Genomic DNA, 17,539 nt, shown 5'->3' on the forward strand with positions numbered 1-17,539 from the left:
AAGGGTACATAATTTGTTGAGATCCTTCATGCTTACACTTTTCCTCTTCTCCCCAACCTGAACCGACCTCGTTTAACCTCAGAAATCCCAGAACCCTGAGATAAATAGCAAGCTGACCCTTAATTGCTCCGAGGAAGTTTATATTTCCGGTAAGCGTCATGTCCCGCTAAGCTCCCCCAGTCTCCATTTTCGATTTTCTCCTTTCCCCATACTTTGACATTTCGCTTAACACATTCCCAGTCACAGATCATCTTGTGCCATATATTACAGCTCGACTTACAGAGCTTGGATCATCTAAACGTGTGGGACAAATAAAACACAAGTTTTTTTTTGTCGCGCCGGCGATCATCTGGTCCCCAGAAAATTTAAGGAGCTTTGAAATCAACACACAAATCCATTTAGCCATCATGAACGAACACCCTCGCATCCTGCGTCCGCGCCCGAGACGACCATTCGACCTGACGCCCGCTTCCACGGAGTCGTCCGGTCCCCCAACACCGGTCGAGCCAGAGTACCTGAACCCGCAAGCAGAGGCCGCGTCGAACTCAACGAGCGTAAGCCGCACAGGATCCGTGATGAACCTGACCTCCTCGACGCTGTACGGGATCTACTCCCCGACAGCATTCGACGGGGCGGACCGCGACGAGTCTAGCCCTTGGGGCACGGAAGCCAACAGTCCGGAGTCAGAGTTCCCGCCCGAGCAGTCGCAGCGCGAAGCAGAGAAATCGGCCATTGAACCGCGGCAGATGTCGCTGCGGAGGACTCGGTCTCGTCTGAGCCATGGGATGTTCCGGGGCGTGATCCTGCCTCAGGCACTGAGCAGCGTGCTGCTCTTTGGCTTTGGTCTGGCTTATGGTGTGATCACGGTGTATCTTCATGATAACCACTGGATTACGCCTGTCAAGCTGGAGAATATTCATTACTACGACTTGTCGCAGTACTTGGTCTTCTGGGGGTTGGCTGGTGTTGTTCTCGGTAATCTGCTTCCTTGGCTGGATGGTGAGGTCGAGTCTGATTCCGAGCTTGCGAGTACCGATGAGGACGAAAGTGGGGATCGCACCCCGGCTTGGGTTGCTGTTGCTCGCAGTGTTGGAGCGTTTGTTGGAATTGCATTTGCCATGGTAAGTGGATACTTTCCCTTTTGCTCTGTTTCTATGGGACAAGGCTGACCTCTCTTTTTTCTTTACAGCGGAGACTCCCTTGGGAATCTACCACGCAAGCATCGCTAACCCTCGCGCTCGTGAATCCCGTTCTCTGGTACCTGATTGACCGCACCACGACCGGCTTCGTCCTCTCAACCACCGTTGGCTTGGCCGGCATGGGGGTGGTTCTCGGCCTTAAGCCAGAGCTTGTGCCTGCGTCGACCGGCTCATTCCGCACCAGCATTCTGAATGGAACAGGACTAGAGCATGTGCTGGGTTCAGATTTCGGTTGCACACAGGAGAGCTTCGCGGTCGGCACTTGGATTGCCAGTGTCATTTTCTGCGCGTGCGTGTGCTTTGGAAATGTTGGCCGTCAGCTTGCCATCGGAGCTCGTGTCAAAAACGTTATGAAGTCGTGAGGCTCAAAAATCGCCCGAGTTTTCCTGGTTCATGATTGAGGACTCAAGCTTTGCTTAGGAATGGCCTCATATGAAGAACAGGGAACGTTTAATGTACATTCGAAATAATTTATGGCTCTGATAAAGAATTGTAATAGAACTCGGCTACGCCGAATTTTTGCTACGCAGAAGGCTACTTTACTCCGTATATCAAAGAACTCTGATGAAACCTACAATGATTACAAGAAGCGAGGTTTTCAAAAGAATATCAATTATATTTATTATTTTCGATTGGTATGTAGAATCAATCATTGCAATCCCTACTACATGACCGAGGTCAAGCAGGCACTGCACCCAAGATCGATACCTTCGCCAGTTGGCACTTGGTCTCCATTCTCTATACGATTTCCGTACTTCATCAGACGAGTCTTCGTAGGAACGCTTTTTGAGTAGAATGTGAGTTTTGCGTTGTTCATGAAGAAGAAAAAGAGAAGGAGAAGATGGCGCATCTGAGAAATCTCTTATGTATCCCCAGGTCACGTGTGCCGCTAAGGTCTCCTGTATAATGCTGATCTATGATTGGGTCGCGCCACAGTGGGCTGTGGTTGATCACGTAATATAACTTTTGCTAACTATCAAGCCCCGCCGCCGCAATCGGTCCGACCCCGCGAGTCATATTTTCTTCTTTTCTTTCTGTTCGCCATTTGTTATACCCTCTTCGCTTGGTTTTAGGTATGTCATTGGAGTCTTCATATCAATCAATTGCTTCAATTGCGGGCTGCATTTGGAAATTCCTTATCTAACATATCTAGTGTCGACCGTAGGATCCATCATGTCTCAACAAAAGACCGGTATGTCACTCTTGGCTTCATAGTTCCCCGGACTATGATTTATTTATCCCAAGCAGTTCATGGTCAATTCTAATATCCTGATTTTGTGATTGAATAGCAATCATCTCCGTCTATGACAAGACTGGTCTGCTTGACCTGGCCAAGGGTCTGGTCAAGCAGGAAGTCCGTCTTCTCGCGTCTGGCGGTACCGCTAAGATGATCCGTGAGGCTGGATTCCCTGTCGAGTGAGTTGCCTCTGTCATCGATGACGCAACGAAATATAAGAAGAAGCGTTAGGATCAATATCCAGCCCAGGCACTAACGATTGATCACAGGGATGTCTCTGCCATCACCAAGGCCCCCGAGATGCTCGGTGGCCGTGTCAAGACCCTCCACCCCGCTGTGCACGGTGGTATCCTCGCCCGTGACATCGAGTCCGACGAGAAGGATCTCGCCGAGCAGAAGATCTCCAAGGTCGACTACGTCGTCTGCAACCTGTACCCCTTCAAGGAGACCGTCGCCAAGGTCAACGTCACCATCGATGAGGCCGTGGAGGAAATTGATATTGGTGGTGTGACTCTGCTCCGCGCTGCGGCCAAGAACCACAAACGTGTGACCATCCTGTCAGACCCCCTCGACTACTCCGATTTCCTCAAGGAGCTCGAGACCGGCGCTATCACCGATGCTAGCCGCAAGCAGTACGCCCTCAAGGCCTTCGAGCAGACTGCCGATTACGACACCGCTATCTCAGGCTTTTTCCGCAAGGAGTATGCTGGCAACGGTCTGCAGCAGCTGTCGCTGCGCTACGGTACCAACCCCCACCAAAAGCCCGCCTCTGCCTACATGGTTCAGGGCCAGCTGCCTTTCAAGGTCCTCAATGGAGCTCCTGGCTACGTTAACCTGCTCGATGCCCTGAACGCCTGGCCCCTGGTTAAGGAGCTCAAGCAGGCTCTTGGCTTCCCCGCCGCTGCCAGCTTCAAGCACGTTTCCCCCGCTGGTGCCGCTATCGGCGTGCCCCTGAACGAGAAGGAGCGCAAGGTCTACATGGTGGACGATATCCAGGATATCGAGACCTCCGGTCTGGCTCAGGCTTACGCTCGTGCCCGTGGTGCCGACCGCATGTCCAGCTTCGGTGACCTGCTCGCCCTCAGTGACATCGTCGATGTCCCCACCGCTAGGATCATCTCGCGTGAGGTGTCCGACGGTGTCATCGCTCCCGGCTACGAGCCCGAGGCTCTGGCCATCCTCTCCAAGAAGAAGGGCGGCAAGTACCTCGTCCTCCAGATGGACGAGGACTACACCCCGGCACCCGAGGAGACCCGCACTCTGTACGGTGTCCACCTGACCCAGCAGCGCAACGACGTCGTCATCTCCCCCAGCAAGACCTTCAACACCATCATCACCCCCAAGACCACCACCTCCCTCCCCGAGGCTGCCCTCCGTGACTTGACCGTGGCCACCATTGCCCTCAAGTACACCCAGTCCAACTCCGTCTGCTACGCCCTGAACGGCCAGATCATCGGCCTGGGCGCCGGCCAGCAGAGCCGTATCCACTGCACCCGTCTGGCCGGCGACAAGGCCGACAACTGGTGGATGCGCTTCCACGAGCGCGTCATCGGCATCAAGTGGAAGCAGGGCACCAAGCGTGCTGACAAGTCCAACGCCATTGACCTGCTCTGCTCGGGCCAGACCCCCCGCACCGAGGCCGAGACCGCCGAGTACGAGCGTGTCTTCGAGGAGGTCCCCGCTCCCTTCACCCAGGAGGAGCGTGAGGCTTGGCTCCAGAAGCTCGGCGAGGTCGCTGTCTCGTCCGATGCCTTCGTACGTAATCCCCATGTCCGCCCACACTCTTTCGTAAATGCTAACTGTCATCACTAGTTCCCCTTCATCGACAATGTCTTCCGTGCCGCCCGCTCAGGCGTCAAGTACATCGCCGCCCCCACTGGTAGCCAGAATGACACCCCTGTCTTTGAGACTGCCGAGAAGCTGGGCATCACCTTCGTCGAGCAGGGCGTCCGTCTCTTCCACCACTAGATTGTTCTAGTGTCCTTCCCCCCTCTATTCCCCTTTCCCTTTTCTCCTCGTAAAAAAAGATGCCGTCTTGTGGTTTCCACTGTGATTGATATTCGATATGATGATGATGTCAGGTTTTTCCTTTTGATTTAGATAAATTTATACACATATTTTGAATACAGATGGCACATAGTAGTCAGTTACAATAACTCCGTTACAATAACTCCTGAGAAGTTCCTTCGACTCTAAGACTCCGGTCCATGTCGCATTTAGGGTTTGACGCCCGGAATCGAGATTGTTTTCTTTTTCACGAAGAATCCTAAATTCTGAACAACTTTTACATATTCTCCCATTGGATCTCCTGACTTCTCGCTAAGTTCAGCCCCAAATGAATTGTTGCTACATCGATGGATTTCTCCGTCGGAACTCCGTTGTAGCGTCCGTTCTCATCGAACTAGCCTAGCACCCCTCTTGAGATAAGACAAAAACACCAAGCAATGACCAAGCAATAACTAAGGAATCACCAAGGAATCACCAAGAAACTACCAAGAAATACCAAGTAATATTATCAGAAATTGGCAGAATAAGACCTATAAATTACCACCTGCGCTCTTAAGCTATCCCGCGCAGAGATATCGAAGTCGTTATGCCAGGGGCATTGATCTCTAGTGCCGGTTGAATTCCGGATTTTGTCTCAAACTTCATGCAGCTACTAAGAGATATATCCAATCAGATCTGCTAATCTTAATTAGTGCTTTTTTCGCCATCGCAGTCCGGAAATTAGGGTTGCAATCACAACATTGCGATTAGCTGCCCCGTGTGTACATATATCAGGGGGAAATTCCCCATCCCAGATAGCCGAGTATCACCACAGCTCCATTTGTTTCTCAAGATGCTCGTACGCCAAGTTTGTGTCGCTCTGGCGATCGTAGCTCTTTCTGGAGCCGTCCCAGCACCGGTGAAGCATGTCTTGCATGAGAAGCGAAGCGAGCATGTGGATTGGGTGAAAGGCGAGCGCATCAAGCGTGATTCCGTGTTGCCTGTGCGCATTGGTCTTACTCAGAACAATTTGGAGAAGGGTGATGAGTACCTCATGGCTGTGTATGTTGTTTTTTTATGTGTCTTGTTCTCATGGTATATCCTAATCACTAATATTTGTATAGTTCCGACCCCAGCTCTCCCAAATATGGACAATATTGGACTGCGGAGGAAGTTCATGATTTGTTTGCTCCTTCGAAGGATTCTGTGGAATCTATTCGTCGCTGGCTTGAAGCTTCTGGGATTCATGAGTCCCGGATTGTACACTCCGATAACAAGGGATGGTTGGCCTTTGATGCCTATGCGCATGAAGTGGAGGATCTGTTCAAGGCTGAGTTCTATGAACATGAGCATGCCAGCACTTCCAGCATCAAGATTGGCTGTGAGGAGTGAGTCTTCTTGCTGCTTCTAACCATCTTGGACTCTTTTAACAGTGTTAGGTACCACGTCCCTGAGCATATCCAGGCGCACATTGACTATATTACTCCGGGTGTCAAGCTCAGCCCCATCGTCAAGAAGACCACCAAGGAGAAGCGAGCGTCGCATTTGGTTCATTCCAAGGGCACACCTGTGGGAATTGATGACTCTATCAACACGGTTATCCCCGAGAAGGCGAAGTCACTTCCTGCGGATCTCCAGACATGCGGAACTAACATGACTCCGGCCTGCATCAAGGCTTTGTACAAGATCCCAAATGCCACCAAGGCAAAGAAGGGCAACTCGCTTGGTCTCTACGAGCAGGGTGACTACTTTGCCAAGTCGGATATTGATCTGTACTACAAAGCCTATGCTCCTTGGATCCCTCAGGGCACTTACCCCATCCCTGCCTTGATTGATGGTGCCAACTTCTCGGTGCCTGATTACAGCCCGCTGAATTCTGGTGAATCGGATATTGATATTGACATGGCGTAAGTACAGTTTTTTCTACTTGCTTCTCTGCTCTTTGCTAATATCGCCAGTTATGCCCTTATCTACCCCCAGTCCGTGACTCTTTACCAGGTTGATGACCAAATTTATGAACCGCAAGAGGTTGCGACCACCAACCTGTTCAACACTTTCCTTGACGCTCTCGATGGTGTATGTTATATTCTACTGGAGATTAAATGCATATTGCTAACAATTTCAGTCATACTGCACATACAGTGCCTTCGGTGAAAAGGGCGACAACCCTGATATCGACGCAGTCTATCCCAACCCCCAACCTGGTGGCTACAAGGGTAATATACAATTTCCACCAAACAGACTGATCTGATCGCTCACATAAAAAAGGCAAGCTTCAATGCGGTGTGTACAAGCCCACAAACGTCATCAGCGCCTCCTACGGACAAGCCGAAGCCGATCTCCCCGTCGCCTACACCAAGCGCCAATGCAATGAGTTCCTGAAGCTCGGCCTGCAGGGCCACTCCATCCTATTCGCCTCTGGCGACTACGGAGTCGCCTCCTTCCACGGCGACGGAAGTGCCAACGGATGCCTGGGACCCGAGGGAAAGATCTTCAACCCCCAATACCCCTCCAACTGCCCCTACGTGACCTCCGTCGGAGGCACCATGCTCTACGCGGACCAGACCGTCAACGATGCCGAGAGCGTGATGCACGCTAACCTGGGCGGCACTGCCGCCAACTTCAGCAGCTCGGGTGGCTTCTCCAACTACTTCCCGCAGCCTTTGTACCAGAGGAAAGCCGTGGAGAAGTACTTCAAGAAGGCCAAGCTGACTTACCCCTACTACTCCGAGTTCGAAGTCAACCTTAACAAGACAAAGGGTCTCTACAACCGTATTGGCCGTGCTTATCCCGATGTGTCGGCCAATGGCGCCTTGTTCCCTGCTTACACCAATGGAGCGCTGCACCACTTCTATGGCGCTAGTTTGGCATCGCCATTGTTCGCTTCGGTTCTGAATTTGGTAAGTCGGGAATTTGAACTTGTTTGTCGACTGTGCTAATGGATATGCTCTTGGTAGATCAACGAAGAACGTCTTGCCAGGGGCAAGCGCCCTGTTGGTTTCGTGAACCCTGTGCTCTACGCTCACCCGGAGGTTCTTAACGATATCACCAACGGCACCAGTGCTGGATGTGACTCGGACGGCTTCAGCGCTATTCCAGGGTGAGTGCAATTTTCCACGTTGGCTATCGGCTTTTTACTGACGTACTATACAGATGGGACCCCGTTACTGGATTGGGCACACCTAACTATCCCAAGTTGAAGAATTTGTTCTTGTCTCTGCCTTAGGTGGATAAGGGCAGAGCCTGTGTAACAGACTTGCATACCAGGTACTGATCACTTTGACATCAAGTACCAAGTTATTTCAGGCAGGCGTGACATTGGGATTTCTCTGTGATCCTCATGTCCAGACTGCCCTGCTTTTGTTATTTTTGCTCTTTATGTCTATATAAATGAGATGCTTGAGCAGATTGTTTATACAGCTCAGCGACCTAGGTATCTCCTATATATGTGTCAGAGCACTTCGATGTGTTTTCAGATATTCTCTCGAGATGTCTTTTAGATGTATACCAAGGACCAGCGACTTTTCTATATGTAGCCAGAGACTGGCCCATGTCTTATCGGGAAGTTACCTCAATTCTGAAAGAAAGTCTTATCGCATTCCTATTATTGAATTTAAAAAATAGACCAATGTACATAGGTTACTGTTCTACGGCAAGAGAATATATTCAGCCAACTTCTATCTGTGTTTTGGTCACCTAGGATATTCACGAAAGAATTGTGTGTCGCTCGTTCACTATATGCATGGCTTTAGAACATTTGAAAGAATACAAGTGATTTATCTTCTTTTCAATAACCAGAGTTGCCAGCATTTATACAATCCCAAAGTGTGATTGTATGTTTGTGCCAGGGTGTCGCAAATATCAGACTATCGTCTTATCCACCACATACCTAGAGCTAGTGCTCATTTTAGATTGAAATATAACTATTTTACTTGTCGCTCATTTGTTTTAATCAATCAAACTATTAAATTGATCTAATTTACTATTTGTAGCTTCGGTCTTTTATGGTTGGATCGAAGGGGACGGGCCGCCTCGATCTATATCGGATGGTCCGTGCGCCGGCATTTGTATAGCTTCAGATATCTATAAACCCGCGATATAAAATTGAATAAATCCCCGTTTCTGGTCGCCACAATTATCAATAGGCTGGCGGTCTCAGATAGACATCTTGGTCAGGCACCGACGATTCGATTGCAATTGACAATGGCATTCAGGCGGTAGCCAGAAAGGGCAATAAAAGCTGAGAGGGGTTCCTGCTCAGGTGCTCGCTCATGTGCCCGCTCAAGTGCTCGACCTGAGAAAAGCCAGTAAACAAACCCTCAACCATCTCCCATCCCACACAACCGTGCAAATTCTGAGCAACATGGCAATGTTTCCAATTGAACTTCCTGTGAGTCTGATCCATCCAAACTGAAGCTCAGAATGGCAACTAACAAAAGTATCCACATAGTTCAGCGATGCCCCCGTCGAGCGTGGAGCTATTCTGAGTCCCCCAGGCACCAGAATATACCAAGTCTTCCTGGCAGTCTACCACCGCGGCGAGCTCTCTCTTGGCGAATACCGCCGACGCCTAGGCTTCTCTGCTTACCACTGGGCCATCCTCCTCTTCGATGCGCCAAACAACCGCTACTACGCCTTCGACGTGACTGACGGAGCCTCGCCCGACCCAGTGTACCGACGCGACCTCAACCCCGATTACCAATGGACCTACCGCGTCAAGAACAACGTTCACCCGGCTTCCTGCGACTCCCTCCTTATCCGCATGGCAATCGGCGAGGTCAACGATGGAGTCGGCCCCGACAGCATCAAGATCCTTCTTCGTTCTGTCCCCCTGCCCATTAAGGGGGCTGAGCCTGTCCAGAACTGCGTCACCTGGATCAAGGCCGCTATTCACAAGCTTCGCTTCCATGGCTACGCCAGCGACTTGTACAACATTGACACCACCATTGACCGGGCCCTCGCTTATGCTGATCTCCGGATCATGGACCCCGTCAATTCGGTCTCTGTTATCGATCATCTCGGCAATGAGATGGTCCAGAATGTGTACCTGGAGTGAGGAGCCTTGAAGGCTTGAAGGCGAGGGTGGGATGCGCCTTGCTGTTGACTCTGCAAGCGCTGGGGCTCGCTGGAGTCCGGTTCGAGTCCGGCTCGAGTCTGTGGCCTGTGGCGCCTAAGCGGCGTCTAGGCGTTGCCGAAGTGGCGCTGGATGTCTCGTCCAGTCGTTGCTGAAGCGACGCTTAGGCGTTGCTTAGGCGTCACTTGACTTTCACCTATTCGTCAGTTCTCACGAATGAATGTTTTTCTTCTACTTTAGTGCTCTGTAATCTGTATACCTATGGTATTCATATTCACGTAGGACCTGCTATGTAGATATAGATCGCTGTCACGTGCCATGACTGCCCTACATCAAATGATAAACGGGTGTCTCCACAGGCACAAAGAGGCCAGAGATTGATCAAAGCGTCCATCTTGCCCTGGAAATTTGTTTCCCTGACTTTGGCCTTACCCACCTCGCTATCCTATACTTTTTCCGGACATGTACGTGGTTTTTTGTTCTAGAATTCACAAGCTGAAGATGATCAGAGCGCACAATCATAAATGATTAATTAAATAACCAACTAACAAAGCCCGAGCTATATCCGAGCGGCCGACAGCTCAGCTCGAATGGACCCTTGAACGAGAATCCCCATGGCAGCTCGGAACCCGCTAAGCGACCTGTATGACGGACTAGAAAAAAAAAAAAAGCCATGAGTCACGAGGCGAGGACCTCTAGTTACTCCGTACAAACTGTAGTGAATCCACACGGACCATTCCATCCGGCCAGCCCCGTGGCCATGTGCCGCATAGCCAGCAAACCTCGATCTAGCGGTGGACGAAGATCCATTCCGGCACCGGCAACGGAGTCCCGAGATCGAGTCACATGCGTCTTTTGCACGTGTCGATCACCCGTGAATGAAGGTGATAGCCGACGTGAACAAAGCCAGAGCTCTAGCGTGAACTGGCGACGTGCATTGGGGAAGGCTTGAAGCATGTTATAGAAGGTGTGCACAGTGCACGATCCACCCCTGGGACGGAACTCGGATACGGAGTTTGCCTGGGCGGATGGAGTTTTGCCGAGGATCGGAGGAATTTGGTCGCCTCCAGGTACATTACCTAATTAGGTGGGATAATTTTATGTTTGTGCACTGTTTATTAATGAAGATTGTGTGCATAAATTATGAAGTGGTTATTAAGGTGAAATTATGTGCATACAACGTATGTTATGCATATCATTATCAGCCGCAAGATACACACGTCCTAGACTTTGATTGGTGGGTATTATATCAGGTCGTAATGTGTTGTCGTCCACATCATCTCAACCCAACCATCTCGACTGCCTAGACAATTGGCAATCCACCTCAAGATCTATTTTAGCAATCTACTTCTAATAGACATCAAAGAATCATATCTCTCGGCAATAAATAACAGATAAGAAATTGCCGAAGTCCAAGTCCTTAGATGTCAAGTCCTTAGATGTCATACTATGATACTCGTCAAGCACAGTGGATCTCGGAGAATCAACAAAAAGCCGAGGATCCGCTGTCGATTATTGGCGTTTCAATAAAAGTAAAAGTATGATGACGACTATTGTATTGATCTCCGCCCGATCCATCCCCACCACATAGACCTTGAATTGAATTGTTCTGGCCTGTGGCTGGATCGACCTGTTGACCTCACCATTTCCTAATTGGGTAATTTTCAGAGTAGATTGATATTGATGGAAAATTGAGAAAAGATTGCATGATATGGTAGCCTAAGACATAAGAGCAGCCTAGAGTTAAAGTGAAACAATCAGGCCAGATCAATATGTATTGGGACCTTCGTATTCGGCTAGTCCGTAGGGCTATATCAAGACTCAAGTGGAGATTAAAAGGGAAGCTCTGCGAGCGAACCACCAGGCCAGGTGGCATTTGAGTGCTTATGTCATCAGAAAGCCGCATCCGTGGATTCGGATCTTGGCTCGGTGATATCCGCATGGATCTTACCTAAGCCGCCAAGATCGCCCTGGACAAGCCCAAGGCTGCCATCTGAAAAACAGGACCTCACCTTGGCAGGGTTGGAGTCTGTGCGATACGCCAAACACGCTATGAGGGCCAAGTATGCTGGACGGAGTAAGGAATGTACATTGTGCCTGTATCGCGAGGCGAGAAATACCTAATCTCACCCCCTCCTTGCAGGGCGCAGTGTGAGGCTTGAGCAGATTTCGTGTGGGGACCAATGAGATGCGCCAATTCTTGCCAATCATTAGTCAGGACCTCCTGTATGTTCCCCACAACACTGCTCCGTACTCCGTACCTCCTCGGACATGGATTCCTGGTCAATCACGAATTCCTGGGGAATGCTACTCAATCCTGCCAAGGCTGGGCACATGTCGTACTCGTCTAGGGGGACAGAACACAGGCGAGGGGTAGTGTTGCATAACACAGAATACGCATACGGAGCAATGTGGCTTGGCTTCCAAGGTTTCCAAGAGCCTCCATGCTAGATAGGATGTTGACACGTCGCGGGGTCAAAGCAGTTGTCAGCAATTGTCAGATCGTATCGAAGATGATATGATTTGGCGTGTGCTGCGATTAGAAATCGAATGCTCTGTAATCCAAGCTGGGTTCCAAGGATCGTGGGAACCTTGTTGTTATATCAGTAATCAACAGAGTACCTGGTAAACTAGCACCTAGCCCTAGGTCGCAGAGGTACATATAACCTGAATAGGAAATAATGGAATTAGGAATTAGGAATTAAGGAAAAGAAATTCAAATCAATTTAAACGGCAGAGGTGCGACCGAAACTCCGATCGGTTTTTTCATCCTCCGATGCGGACCAGAACGGCGAATTGGTCATCCGAGTGCCGCTTTAGATGACTCACTGTATTAACCTCACTAGTTAGTTAAGGATTAGATTTAAATTGTAAGCATTGAATACTAATCAATATTTACTGTCAATGTCTAAAGTACGTATACGTACAAAGTGTAACGTAGCGGTGAGGATCTAGAAATCCCAGGGAACCTTGGAAGCGACCAGTGCATTACTCATTTACTCGGGCTCGGCGTATACCTTTTCTCCATTTATTTCCGGTGGATCTCTCGTCATCCGTAAAGTCCGTTTCGGGTCGATCGGGTCGATCGGACTAAGAAAAAAAAGGAAAAAAGAAAAAAAGAAAACGCTGCCTTGTCAGATTAAATATAAACCTCTTGTCCAGGTGTTTCTGATATCTGAGATTCCCTTTTTAAACCCGCTACACTATCGATCTGGTCCCCCTTGGAAATCACAACTTGACCTGTCTATAATTTCATGTATACCGAACCCAATCTAACACCGACTTTCTCCCTTATATCACACCGCCTCAAAACGATCCACTGTGACTGGATGACGCCTAATTGAGTCACCAAAGAGTCATACCCAATATCCCTGAAAAAGCTCGTCTGGCCCACCATGGACTCTTCTTCTACCTCCAAATCCCCCAGCCCCTCCTCCGAATCCTCACCCTACTTCGATTCTCTCCTCCGTCGCCGTCAAGATAAGAAAATGAGCATCACTCAAACATACTACCTCGCTCATACCGCCCGGAAGAAGCTCACTCGTGAAGCTTCCCGGGCGGACCACGACCTGCGTCTGCTCGTCGGCCACGCCAACCTCCTCGACTCACTGATGTACGATCTCGCCGATGCTGAGCGTGAACAAGAACGCTGGTTCAACCAGACCGTCAGCGGAGCCACCAAGGCTTCTGCCCCTGCTCCTTCCTCTCGGCAACATGTCCAGTGGGCCTCGACCGTGGTCGAAGAGCCCGAGGAAGACTGGGATCCGGAGGATGCGTCCGATGTGGACTCTGAACTCAGCGACGACTCCGACTACGACGAGTCCGAGTTCATCATCAACACTCCTCCCCGCCGCCGCGCACCATCTCCCGTGGCTCACTTCGAGGACCTACTAGAGGAGGATGACGACGACGATGACACAGACTCAGACTTTGAGTACGACGAAGCGGATGATTTGGACGAGCTGAGCTTGACTCGCTCATCATCCCGACAATCACCACCCGAGCTCCTCGTTGACTTGGATGGAGACTCCGAGGACGAGGCGACGCCGCCTTCCCCGCTCCAGCCGACGCTGGAGTCATTTCATGAAAAGGAGCCTACTACTACGGCTATTACCTTGGCGAACTCTGATCAACCCCATCTCTTTGAGCAGGGGGGTATTTTGGTGCACAAGAGCAGACCATCATCGAGGCTTATTGATTAAGCTCGATCCCTCATATATCCACTCCGTTACGACCCCTCTCTCTGCCTTGTGTACCATCATCCAGCGATACATACGTGATACCCTGATGCTTTCTATGACGATACTTTTTGGAGCGAATTTATAATTGACATCTCATCTATTTTCTATTTCCTGGCGTTTTCTGTCGGTCGCGTTTTGGCGAATCTCCATCTTTGGACATCTCATTGTTCTCATGTCACATGGACATTTATTATATTTTTCTTACATCCCCGGCTATCTGTGATGGTGGCCCAACATCCAGCTCTCCCTGGAAAGGTCGAGACTGCATTGGATCGTTGAAACACGGGGGAAGCCATTGTGAGCCCAACCAATGTACACACAAACCAAGTGTCTTCACTTCCCCCACAAAAAAAAAATTCCAATAAAAATTCCAAAATCCTCAACATTTTCCACGTACTCCCTTAGTCTCCATATTGCGTACCTTCGGCGTAGTACAGCAAATCCCCAAAACCGGCAGAATCGCGCATGTGACCACGTCGATCCACGCCCCGAGCGCGCCGAATCCGTTTCCAGCCAAATAGAAGTGGCGGCCAGCACGCCATGATCTTCACCGCCGGATAAGAGAGATAGATCAGAGCCAAGACGTGAGATCATCGCGGCTAGGTCGGCATAGGGCGCTGCGACAGGTTGCTAGTCAGCTGAAGGATTTTACTAGCTCATCATTCAGGACGTGTTCTCCACGGGAGTGGGTTACGAAGGGGCTGGGTCTTGTCTCGTTTCTTTTTTCCATCGCTTCTTTTTGCTTCGAATGGGTCCCTTGGCTTTGTTAGAGGTAAGGCAGGGGGAGTCAGATTGGGCTAGTGGGGGGAATCTTGAGGCTGGGGGTGTTTCGGGTATGCTCCGCTGTTGGGCGCTTTTATTGGTTGGGCGCTCAATAGATCTTCTTCCCCTATCTGGCAGCACTTTCCGTTATCTGGCAGTTTACATAGTTGCTGGTAAGACCCTGATATTGAAATTAGTCAGCTTTCATATCAGGACCTTGGAAGTCCACGGGTGGCGGGAATGGGGGATATCAGGTATGGAGTATGATTGCTATGGAATTTACTTAATATAGTAGGTTGGTCCTTTCTCTTCTTATCCTAAATAAACCTGGTCTCTGTACGGAGTACGGCAAATTAGATTGATACCAATGTAGATCATTCACAGCTACATATATTGCTCACTTCAACTCTGAACCTTCATGCTTCCCAATGACATAACGAACCACTGGTCTTTGTTTGTGTTGCGACCATCCTTCTCACGTGAAACAACCTTAGCCTTGAAGAAGGAAAGAAAGCAAAAAGGTTCATGACACGTTCATGACACGCTCATAATGTCACAAGAGTCAAAACACCCAAAAGATCATCTCCAATCGTAAAACAGCTGAGAATCATACAGATTGTCAAAGCTGCCGCGATTGAGAACTTCCCTTTATAACACGTGGAAAAGGTTTCTTCGAGCTCTACTCAGTAGCTGAGGCTTTGGAAAGAAAAATTGGGCACTAAATATCGCCTCTTTGGCATCCCTATGTACAACATAGTTAACACAAATGAACCTTCAGTCATTATAGGGTTATGTCAATCACCGGACCCGTGGACACGTGCCCAGGTGGACCCAAGCTGGGATTACATAAGCACAATAAAGCTCGCGCGCAGGGCTCCCGCTATCGATAAATGATCACCGCCCTGAACCGCCCTGACGGTTGACCCCTCGCTGCATCCGTCATTCCGCGCGAGCACGATGACTCGTGGTGATCAACCTTCCTAGTTTATATTGAAAGAACTCCAAAACATGATCCCAAAACCCTGCTTGGTCCTGTGGAACCCCCAACAACCGCGCGGCCGCTGATACGTACTGGTCTTTCGTCATTTACGTCAACACACGACCCACGCAAACCAATAGACTTATTATACCCCTGTTTCTTTACATCACACCAAAGATCAACTTCTTGATGTCTGCGCCAACTTCTCCTACAGTCTCATCTGAGTCTGTAGAGCGACCTGAACTCGGAGATCATACGATCTCAGCTGGGTCTAGTCATACCCGTGGCCTCTCCAGTGAGGATAAGCCCAAGAACCAACGGAGATCGATCCAGTTTAGCATTGCAGAGGCTCAGTTGCCTAGTCGCCCGTCGAGCTTCAAGGAGAAGCGACTGTCATACGGGGATACCCCATCGAGGGAACTATTGGAGGAAAAGGAACGCGAACATAAAGCTGCCCAATTGAATCGAGGGCCGTCTCCACCGCCACCGAAGTATGCTCCCCTCAAAGACACTGAAATGGCCTGTACTAATATATGGCAGAACCTACGAGCGAGGCGTCTCTTTTGACACGTTCGACAATTTCGATGCGACCGACTTCTCCCTCACATTAAACTACAAACACAAAGGCTACCAGTGCACGCGTCGTAGCAGGACCTTTTTGTGCGGAACGGACCAGAACGACTACTCCGAGTTCGCCCTCGAATGGCTCATTGACGAGCTGGTGGATGACGGGGACGAGATCGTCTGTCTTCGGGCGGTGGAGAAGGACTCGAGCATAGCCAGCGACGCTGGAATCGAAGAGCGAAAGTACCGCGAAGAGGCCGAGAAGCTATTTGAGCAGGTGATTCGGAAGAACAGCCAGAATGAGAAGGCCATCAGCTTGGTCCTGGAACTTGCCGTGGGCAAAGTTGAGAGCATCCTCCAACGCATGGTAAGCTTCCAAGAACCCCGTTGTTGCCTCCTAACAATCTAACAATTCCTAGATCCGCATATACGAGCCTGCAATGCTTGTCGTCGGTACACGAGGACGCAACTTGAAAGGAGTGCACAGTCTGCTCCCAGGCTCCGTCTCCAAATACTGTCTCCAGCAATCCCCCATCCCGGTGATAGTCGTTCGGCCTTCAACGAAGCGCGAAAAGAAGAAGAAAAAGCGCCGTGCAGACCCAACACGACGCAGCTACAACCATATCCTGGAAATGAGCGAACAGCGCGGCAGTCAGATATTCGGCGCCAGTGCTAGCAACGATAGCAGCACTTCGAAGCTGCCAGACGAGGAGGCAGCAGTGGCAGAGGCACTCGGACTCCCTGCATCATACTCGAATACGGCCTCGCGCAGTTCTTTGTCGGTCTCAGACCGTAGTAGCGTTAGCCACGATGACTCCGACTCAACTTATCCGATTCGGAACTCACTGGATGCAGTGGTTATGGCGAGTCCGGGTGTTGCAAGTTCAGCAGATAGCTCCCAGGAGAGCGTCGTTGCTGGCAACAGTGCTCAGCCATCTCCTTTGCTAGAGAGCACCGTGGCCTCACCTACTCCACCCGATCAACTCGAGTCTCCTGTGCCAGACCCCACTCCCGAGGCTGACAAGCCAGAGGCGAACGAGCCTTCCGATTCAAGCAAGAATCCCGTGTCAATCCCGATGATTGAAGTGTCAGAGAACAACGATGAAGACGACAACAAGAAGGGATCTGAATCCTGACAGCATTGCTTGCTCCGCGGCGGCTCTTTATCCCCATTTCTCCCATTTCGCTCGTGTTCGCGCCATACATTACATCATCGCGCTTTCTCAGATACCCACGATGCATACGAACCATCCCTTTCCACTCATGCTACTTCTAGCGCCTCTCTCCCTCGAACAGAATAATGAACGTCAGGAACCACGTCAATTCGCGACTGGACTGACAGTTATACCTCAGCTCAATACCCTCATCACTTATGGTTTTTAAGATATGTTCCGACCTGGTTAGACAGGGCACATGTTCTGGCCATGTGTATTTCTCTCCCTCTTGTGCCTACAGCCTGAATTCGCTAAATGGATGCATAGACATTGATTGCTTAAT

The 17,539-nt window shown here is 50.1% G+C and overlaps 7 protein-coding genes across 7 annotated transcripts; 6 read left to right on the forward strand and 1 right to left on the reverse strand.

The window, feature by feature from the left end:
* Positions 1 to 407: 407 nt before the first annotated feature.
* On the forward strand, positions 408 to 1,561 carry N7518_007609 (INSIG family protein; the record flags this gene model as incomplete). The annotated part of the gene is made up of 2 exons (XM_057188536.1): positions 408 to 1,121; positions 1,190 to 1,561. 2 exons carry the CDS (start codon positions 408 to 410, stop codon positions 1,559 to 1,561), a joined length of 1,086 nt encoding a protein of 361 aa, XP_057040239.1.
* Positions 1,562 to 2,233: 672 nt separating this feature from the next.
* Positions 2,234 to 4,404, forward strand: N7518_007610 (phosphoribosylaminoimidazolecarboxamide formyltransferase/IMP cyclohydrolase; the record flags this gene model as incomplete). Its single annotated transcript, XM_057188537.1, has 5 exons — positions 2,234 to 2,272; positions 2,353 to 2,391; positions 2,489 to 2,615; positions 2,706 to 4,191; positions 4,249 to 4,404. The coding sequence occupies exons 2-5, from the start codon at positions 2,373 to 2,375 to the stop codon at positions 4,402 to 4,404; spliced, it is 1,788 nt and encodes a 595-aa protein (XP_057040240.1). The 5' UTR covers positions 2,234 to 2,272; positions 2,353 to 2,372.
* Positions 4,405 to 5,275: 871 nt separating this feature from the next.
* Positions 5,276 to 7,648, forward strand: N7518_007611 (S53 family peptidase; the record flags this gene model as incomplete). The annotated part of the gene is made up of 8 exons (XM_057188538.1): positions 5,276 to 5,484; positions 5,547 to 5,810; positions 5,862 to 6,329; positions 6,381 to 6,498; positions 6,548 to 6,638; positions 6,691 to 7,322; positions 7,380 to 7,522; positions 7,576 to 7,648. 8 exons carry the CDS (start codon positions 5,276 to 5,278, stop codon positions 7,646 to 7,648), a joined length of 1,998 nt encoding a protein of 665 aa, XP_057040241.1.
* Positions 7,649 to 8,785: 1,137 nt separating this feature from the next.
* N7518_007612 (uncharacterized protein) lies at positions 8,786 to 9,478 on the forward strand (the record flags this gene model as incomplete). Its single annotated transcript, XM_057188539.1, has 2 exons — positions 8,786 to 8,812; positions 8,873 to 9,478. 2 exons carry the CDS (start codon positions 8,786 to 8,788, stop codon positions 9,476 to 9,478), a joined length of 633 nt encoding a protein of 210 aa, XP_057040242.1.
* A 577-nt stretch (positions 9,479 to 10,055) lies between these two features.
* N7518_007613 (uncharacterized protein) lies at positions 10,056 to 10,453 on the reverse strand (the record flags this gene model as incomplete). Its single annotated transcript, XM_057188540.1, has 2 exons — positions 10,056 to 10,137; positions 10,227 to 10,453. The coding sequence occupies 2 exons, from the start codon at positions 10,451 to 10,453 to the stop codon at positions 10,056 to 10,058; spliced, it is 309 nt and encodes a 102-aa protein (XP_057040243.1).
* Positions 10,454 to 12,891: 2,438 nt separating this feature from the next.
* N7518_007614 (uncharacterized protein) lies at positions 12,892 to 13,698 on the forward strand (the record flags this gene model as incomplete). The annotated part of the gene is made up of 1 exon (XM_057188541.1): positions 12,892 to 13,698. One exon carries the CDS (start codon positions 12,892 to 12,894, stop codon positions 13,696 to 13,698), a length of 807 nt encoding a protein of 268 aa, XP_057040244.1.
* Positions 13,699 to 15,667: 1,969 nt separating this feature from the next.
* N7518_007615 (universal stress protein) lies at positions 15,668 to 17,178 on the forward strand (the record flags this gene model as incomplete). Its single annotated transcript, XM_057188542.1, has 3 exons — positions 15,668 to 15,969; positions 16,019 to 16,409; positions 16,462 to 17,178. The coding sequence occupies 3 exons, from the start codon at positions 15,668 to 15,670 to the stop codon at positions 17,176 to 17,178; spliced, it is 1,410 nt and encodes a 469-aa protein (XP_057040245.1).
* Positions 17,179 to 17,539: the final 361 nt, after the last annotated feature.

Source organism: Penicillium psychrosexuale, assembly GCF_028828465.1.
Source record: "Penicillium psychrosexuale strain IBT 29551 chromosome Unknown utg000004l, whole genome shotgun sequence".
Classification (NCBI taxonomy): Eukaryota; Fungi; Ascomycota; class Eurotiomycetes; order Eurotiales; family Aspergillaceae; genus Penicillium; species Penicillium psychrosexuale.